General features: G+C 49.9%; 1 protein-coding gene across 1 annotated transcript; it reads left to right on the top strand.

Moving 5' to 3' along the window:
• LOC542384 (embryo specific protein 1) lies at nt 1-866 on the top strand. Its single transcript, NM_001111959.2, has 2 exons — nt 1-245; nt 385-866. Exons 1-2 carry the CDS (start codon nt 128-130, stop codon nt 540-542), a joined length of 276 nt encoding a protein of 91 aa, NP_001105429.2. The 5' UTR covers nt 1-127; the 3' UTR covers nt 543-866.
• Nucleotides 867-8,192: the final 7,326 nt, after the last annotated feature.

Genomic DNA, 8,192 nt, shown 5'->3' with positions numbered 1-8,192 from the left:
AGTCGTCATCAACGACAGCCCCAGACAACACTCACCGATAGCAAGTAGCGCCGCCGACGTTTCGAGAGCAGAGTATCCAAGCTAGCCAAGCGCGCACCTCGGTGACCTAGCTAGTTCAGGCGACGATATGGCGTCAGGTCAGGAAAGCAGGAAGGAGCTGGACCGCAAGGCCCGCGAGGGCGAGACCGTCGTCCCCGGCGGGACCGGCGGCAAGAGCGTCGAGGCCCAGGAGCACCTCGCCGAAGGTATATATAGCCGACTGCGGCTAACCATCTGCATATGTTAATTCACTGTCGTTGGCTTTAATTACACGAGTAGTGTGGCTACCTGATATGTTCTGAAATGTTGCTTGCACGTACTGAGTGATTGCCTCTACGTTTGCAGGGCGCAGCCGCGGAGGCCAGACTCGCAGGGAGCAGCTGGGGCAGCAGGGGTACAGCGAGATGGGGAAGAAGGGCGGTCTGAGCACCACGGACGAGTCCGGCGGCGAGCGCGCCGCCAGGGAGGGCGTCAGCATCGACGAGTCCAAGTTCACCAAGTAGTCCTATCGCGTGCGTGCGTACGCAGCGTTCGTAGCTGTCTGCGTAGTGTACCTTGGCCGTAGCTAGTGCTACTCTCTACTTTGGAGTAGCTGAATGATAATAATGTAGCTAGCAGCATGCATGTAGGCGATCATACATACGTACGTACACAGGTACGTGTGTGTGATCATGTATGCTTCCAGAAGGGTATCCTAGCTTAATCAGTCACGTCGTCAAGTCGTCAATATGGCAGGTTCGCGTCAGGGCTTTGTAGTTTGATAGCCTGTTTCACGACTCCTCAATAATCAAGTAGTGTAATGAAAGTTTGGCGGTTCCTTGTTATTATCTGCTTGTTGTATCTCCTGCTCTGCACTAGTTAATTTCTCCCATATTGTGGTAGTAATTATCATGTCGTCATCCTCAACTTTTAGGACTAGTTTAGTTCTGGAGGAGAACCAGAGAGATTGGAGGGCAGGGCTAGTGGCTTTCAAACTAGCCTTTAACCCTTCTCAATTCTTCTAAACTTTTCTTACGGGCCGTTTGGATCTTCACTCAATAAAAATTCATATAATTCATATAAGCCTATATTAAATTTATGGATTTATGGGGATGGGGTGTAGGATAAGAAATGATGGTATTAGTAGAATTTATTTCTATTCTGTAACTTCTTTTTATAGTAAAGCATCTTACTAATAATAGTATAAAAAATATCTTATTTAGCTTAATTGGTGACATTTCACCTCACTTCTTTATATTAAAAATGTAGCACATAAATATCATCGGCATCCTATTAATAATAGTATACAAAAATATCTCATTTAGCTTAATTGATATATGCCTAATGTATAATAATAGTATAAAAAATATTTTGCATAAAATGAGATTAGCTTAATTGATATATGCCTAAATACATTAGTACACACTTCGGCATTTTGCTAATAATAATATACAAAAAAATATTTTGTATAAAATAAGATTAGCTTAATATTGATATATGTCTAAATTATTATTATTAGAATGAAATTCAATTTTAATAATCCAAACAGGGCGTTAAGGGAATTTTTAAAATTCTGGTTGTCAAATTTTACCTTTCTTGACTATATTTTATGGTAAAACTACAATTATAGTCTTAGCATGGCACGTTCTGCTAGCGGGTACGGTTGGTATAAAGGTCCTGCTAGATAAATCCCGTGTTATCCCATAGAACGGGTAGCAATCTGCCTTGAATTTAAGCCATTCGTCTTGAATCTTAGCCGTCAGATCTACTAGCTAGGAACCACGTGATAGCAGAGAGATTCTGTCAACGTTCTCTGGATAATTTTGCCGTTTTGCGGGACAGAGATTCTTTCAACTAATATCCACGATACTATTCTTAAGGGCTTGTTCGGTTATTTTTAATCCATAATAACTCATATAAATTATAGGGGAGATACAGATCTAGAGATATTGTAACTTAATAGGAATTGAAATCTCCTTAATTTCTCTCACTCCATATGGATTGAGGTAGAATCGAATAAGCTCTAATAGGACTGGGTGAGGGAAAGGGGAAAAAAAGACACGACGTGTGCTCGTCTCTTCAAAAGGCTTCAAACTAAAGGCTTGTTTGCATGCAAAATATTTCAAAACTATGATTTTAAATACTACTATTCTAAAATATCACGACATAACTACAATATTATTTGGATTTGAATTTAAAATGTCAAGACATAACTATAGTATTTTTACATCAAGCAATATTTATTTGGATTTAAAATGTCACTATATATAACTATAGTATTTTTTTACATCAAGAAATACTTATTTTTTATATCACCCAAGCATACTTATTTTATTATGTAGAGTATTTTAAACCATAGTATTTAATAGTATTTAGTACGAGCTAAAAGTTAGTCATAATAAAAAACCTAAACATCAAGCAATACTTATTTGGATTTAAAATGTCAATATATATAACTATAGTATTTTTTTTACATCAAGCAATACTTATTTTTTATATCACCCAAGCATACTTATTTTATTATTTAGAGTATTTTAAACCATAGTATTAAATAGTATTTAGTACGAGCTAAAAGTTAGTCATAATAAAAAACTTTAGATTAATTTTTGTTGTCACTTGTTCTCAAATGTTGTATGTCAAGAACAAGATAACACAATTGTAAACTATTACGGACTTTTGTCTTTCAAAGCATTATCTCTACGTGTCTATAATGCTCATTAGATGAGGGTTAAGAAAGACGTAACTTCATCAATTAATATGTGAAACAGGAATACGAAAGGATAAAGATGATAACTGCATCTTATTAATTTATTTATATTTTTATAGGCACGAGGCACAGCCCGGGTGAAATTACATATATATCCTTGACACTCATCTATTTTTATAATGCAAAACATCAAGGACTAAGTGGTCTTTGTCCCTTTTCAGTCATCATCATGCTCGGCCTTCATCATTACATCAAAGCCGAAGTTCCTTGATTACAGCTTCCTCGTTCATTCCAATTACCTTCGGGCTTCATCTTCACCTTACTATATAAAAGAAACTTTCATCCGGAAGCCGAAGTCTCCTGTAACAATCCATGTCATACTAAAAAACATACGATCAGTTACGTTTTTTAGGACCTTCGGAGGAAGAAGGCCCCAACAGTTTTATATACTTTAAAGTGGAGTTCTAAATACTTAAAAATAAGTAACTACAAAACCATGATATTTAAAATAGTTTTTATAAACTAGACAAACACCTCTTGTTGAAAATAACATAGTATTCTTCAATACCAAGGATTGAGTTGTCGATTAGTGCTGAGGCAACGTTTTGTACTCTATTGATCTTTTAGAGTAGTCCAATTCTCCATATCATCTAGTTCCTATAGCACTAATTTAGTTGTCATATAAGTGATTTGGTGTCATGCCAAGAAAATTAATGAAATAAGAAAGAGGAGAAATTGGTTTTCTCTATAAGAAATCAGGTTTACACGTGCAACAACGATCTAAGAAACCAATGTTTTAGTATTGAGGATAAGCATCCACGATTGTAACATCCCAAAAATTCAACCCGAAGTTTGGAACCCTAATCTCCTGTTGGGACCATGCTTCGTCGCCGAAGGTCCTGCAGGAAGAAACAGCTTCGGCTGAAGCTGTCTGCACGTGATGACCGAAGATTTCTGTTCATGAAGCTTCGGAATTGCAAACCGACTTAAAAGTAAAATGACCTTTTAGTCCACAAGTGTTTGAGTCATTGTTGTAATCTTTTATGAGGGGCATGATTGTAATTCCTCACAGGCTGTGTCTTGTGCCTATAAATAGTGAACAGTATTCCTTTACTGTTCACGCATCCATGTAATTGCAATCGCATCACTCGGGAATTATTCCTTGCCAAGGCAGAGGTACAAATGTATCTAATATTGTATTCGAATACATCAAGTTTATATATGTCGGGGACCATAATTAGGGGTACCCTCAAGACGCCTAATTCTCAGCTGGTAACCCCCATCAGCATAAAGCTGCAGAGGCCTGATGGGTGCGATTAAGTCAGGGATCAGTCCATACGAGTGACTCGATCACGCTTCGCCCGAGCCTAGCCTCGGCCAAGGGCAGCCGACCTCGAGGGACTTCCGTCTCGCCCGAGGCCCCCCTTTTTAACGGCGGACGCATCTCCGGCTCGCCCGAGGCCTTGGCTTCGCTGAGAAGCAACCCTGACCAAATCGCCGCACCGACTGACCGAGTTGCAGGAGCATTTAACGCAAAGGTGGCCTGACACCTTTATCCTGACGCGCGCCCCCCGGCAGAGCCGAAGTGACCGCCGTCACTCCGCCGCGCCACTGACCGGTCTGACAGAAGGACAGCGCCGCCTGCGCCACTCCGACTGCAGTGCCACTCAACAGAGTGAGTCTGACAGGCAGTCAGGCCTTGCCAAAGGCGCCATAGGAAGCTCCGCTCCGCCCGACCCAGGGCTCGGACTCGGGCTCAGCCCCGGAAGACGGCGAACTCCGCTCCGCCCGACCCCAGGGCTCGGACTCGGGCTAAGACCCGGAAGACGGCGAACTCCGCTCCGCCCGACCCCAGGGCTCGGACTCGGGCTAAGACCCGGAAGACGGCGAACTCCGCTCCGCCCGACCCCAGGGCTCGGACTCGAGCTAAGACCCGGAAGACGACGAACTCCGCTTCGCCCGACCCCAGGGCTCGGACTCCGCCCGGGCCTCTGCCGAACGATCTCCGCCTCGCCCGACCGGGGGGCTCGGGCTCGGCCTCGGCCACGGAAGACAGACTCGACCCCGGCTTCGGAGGAGCCCCCACGTCGCCCGACCTAGGGCACAGGCCCGCCACGTCAACAGGAAGCGCCATCATCATCCTACCCCGAGCCGACTCGGGTCATGGAGAACAAGACCGATGTCCCATCTGGCTAGCTCCGCCAGATGGGCAATGATGGCGCCCCACAAGCTCTGTGACGACGGCGGCTCTCAGCTCTCTTACGGAAGCAGGAGGACGTCAGCAAGGACTCGACCGCTCCGACAGCTGTCCCTCCGCCAGGCTCCGTTGCTCCTCCGACAGCCACGACATCACGCCAGCAGGGTGCCAAGATCTCTCCGGCTGCCACATTGGCATGTACTTAGGGCGCTAGCTCTCCCTCCGCTATACACGTAGCACTCTGCTACACCCCCATTGTACACCTGGATCCTCTCCTTACGCCTATAAAAGGAAGGACCAGGGCCTTCTTAGAGAAGGTTGGCCGTGCGGGACGAGGACGGGACAGGCACTCTCTTAGGGCCACTCGCTTCCCTCACCCGCGTGGACGCTTGTAACCCCCCTACTGCAAGCGCACCCGACCAGGGCGCTGGACGAACACGAAGGCCGCGGGATCTCCACCTCTCTCACGCCCGTCTCCGGCCACCTCGCTTCTCCCCCCTTCGCGCTCGCCCACGCGCTCGACCCATCTGGGCTGGGGCACGCGGCACACTCACTCGTCGGCTCGGGGACCCCCCGGTCTCGAAACGCCGACAATATAATATGAAAATGATGTTGTTTGCCTATAGTTTACTTGTCTTTAATGCTTTATATCTCACATTATTTTATATAATCTTTGAGAATTTAGTTATGAGAATTCAACCTTCGTAATTGTGTCATTTTAACCTTCGTCCGAAGTTCATTAAATCCTTGAGGAAATAATGCTTCAGCGGACGAAGGACATTAACATTTAACATTTTATGTTGCCTTGTTCTTAATTCATAGCATTTGAGAACAAGTCCCCAACATTGGCGCCCACTCCTAACCCCCCTTTTATCTCCCCTAAATTCTCCCCCATAGGTCATCTCATCATATGCATACACTTGATTGTTAGAAGCGCCTCACATAGATTATTATTTTTCTAACACCCAAGATTTTTAGCTATTTATTTGTTCAAAAGAAAAGGAGATAAAAGAAATAGAAAATAGAAATAAAAAATAGAAAAAGAAAAGGAAACCCCCCTCGGCTGGGCCGCTTCCGGCTCAGGCCGCCTCTCCCTCCCTCGCGCGCGCGCCCGCACTCCTCTCCCTCCCGCGGCCCAAGCGGCCCCGTCGTCGTGCGCCCGCACCCGCCTCTGACATCCCGCCCCCACCCGTCAGCTGCCCCCCTCTCCCTCTCTCGTCGCTCTCCCGCTGTCGACTCGGCCCCACCCGTCAGCCCGCGCTCCCCTCCCTCGTGATATCTCCATCCCTGGCAAGCGGGCCCCGCCCGTCAGCGCCTTCCTCGCGCCCGTGACCGGGGCTAGCGACGTGATCGCCGCCGGTCGCCACCGCCCCGTCGTCTCGCCATTACTCTCTTGCCTGCCCGGTTGGCGCCTTGCGCCTCTGTACCCTTGCGCTAGCCAAGCCATCCCGTCACCCCCCTGCCCGAGCCGTCTCATCGTCGCCACTGTGCGCCACCATCCCCATCGTGGCGAGTTCGCTGGTGCATGCCACCTCTCGCCCCTTCCCCGCCCCGGGCGCCTATAAAAGGACCACCCCGAGCTCCCCAATCCCTCACACCAACCTCGGCTACCCTCTTCCTCCTTCCCCGAGCTCGATTGAGCCAGCGCCGCCGCGTCCTTCCCCTGCTCCGGTGAGCCTCACCCTCCTCCCTCTGCTAAGTTCCAGTCTAACTCATATAGTTCTTGAGCTTCGTCATTCCCTCACAAACACAATGCACCCATCCCCGCCTCCTATTGCGCTTGGTAGCCTCACCGCCGCGAGCGCCTGCCACCGCACCGTGGACCGGCCACCCCAGGCACCCTTCGGTCAAATTGGCCCTACCCCATGATCCCCTACCCTCGCTCGTGCCTCTCCACCACTCCTCCGTCGCAAAACCGGGCTCCCGGCGAAGAACTGCCGCGGACCTCATCGGCGGTCGAGCCCGACCGGTTCGCCCCCCCCCCATCGCCCGCTCCACGCTGTTACCCCCTCCTCTCGTTGACGTGTGGGCCCGCACCCACGGCGTCCGCCCACGCCGCTCCGCTCCTCCGTGGGCCGGTTGGGCCGCCTGCCCACGCCCGCGCGCGCCCGCTCTCGCTAGGCCGAAATCTCCCCCCCGGCCCAGCTAGCTGAGAAATCCTTTTCTTTTTCCTTTTTCCATTTCTTTTTCCTATTTTCATATATATCTCTACTACTTATTAAGGCTGCAATAGTAGCCTGCCTTTTTGTGTTCTGCCGGTTCGGTCTCTGACAGGTAGGGCCCACATAACCCGTCTCTGCGTATGATCTCGGTCTCTGACAGGTTCCTCGTGCATGCTCCTGGTCTCTGACAGGTTCCTCGTGCATGCTCTTGGTTCAGCCAAAAAATACATCCCACAACGCATCCGGTGACCACAACAGTACTACTACGCGCACAGGTAGGCATATAAGCAGATTTAAACACCAACCGGTGGGCAATGTGGTACTAATTTTAACTTGCAAACCATGAAGACAAAGACACATGCGCCATATGAGGCCCATCTGCCAATTTGTACGAGGCCCATCTCCCACGACAAATGAAAACCCTAATCTCCAGCACCCCGGTGGCCTCCAGCGCTCCCGCTCCTTGCTCGCCTCCACCCGCGGCCACCACCGCCCTGCGGCCCCTACCGCTTGCCAGCCTCCATTGCCCTGCGCCCCCGCTGGTGGACCGCCCATCGCCCACCGACGAGGAGCTCGTCTCCTACTACCTCCGCCGCCGCGTCCTCGGCCATCGCCTCCGCGTCGATGCCATCGCCGAGATCGACCTCTACCGCCTCGAGCCCTGGGACCTCCCCTCCCTCTCCCGCATCCACAGCCGCGACGCCCAGTGGTACTTCTTCGCCCGTCTCGACCGCAAGGTCGCCGGCGCTGGCGCTGGGGGCCGGGGCGGTCCCGGCAACATGACCTACCGCGCTACGCCGAGGGGGTACTGGAAGACCACGGGCAAGGACCGCGAGGTGCACCACCGCGGCAAGCCCGTAAGACAGTTGGGGAACATGCTGCTTCCTTGGACGAGGAGCAGTAAGACAAGGGATCTGGAGCCGGAGCCCCGATGGCGGTGACAGGAACCTCGGTGGCAGCGGTGGCGACGATGCTGGCGGCGGCGGCGACCATCTTCATCACCTTCGTCATCTGCTTCTACCTCTTCCTGTGCGCGAAGCGGTACCGCGGGGCCACCCTGACCATCAGCGGCGACAGGGCCCGGCCTCGCTACGTGTTCGACCATCAG

Source organism: Zea mays, chromosome 6 (genome assembly GCF_902167145.1).
Source record: "Zea mays cultivar B73 chromosome 6, Zm-B73-REFERENCE-NAM-5.0, whole genome shotgun sequence".
Taxonomy (NCBI): Eukaryota; Viridiplantae; Streptophyta; class Magnoliopsida; order Poales; family Poaceae; genus Zea; species Zea mays.
This window is presented reverse-complemented; position numbering and strand designations above follow the sequence as displayed.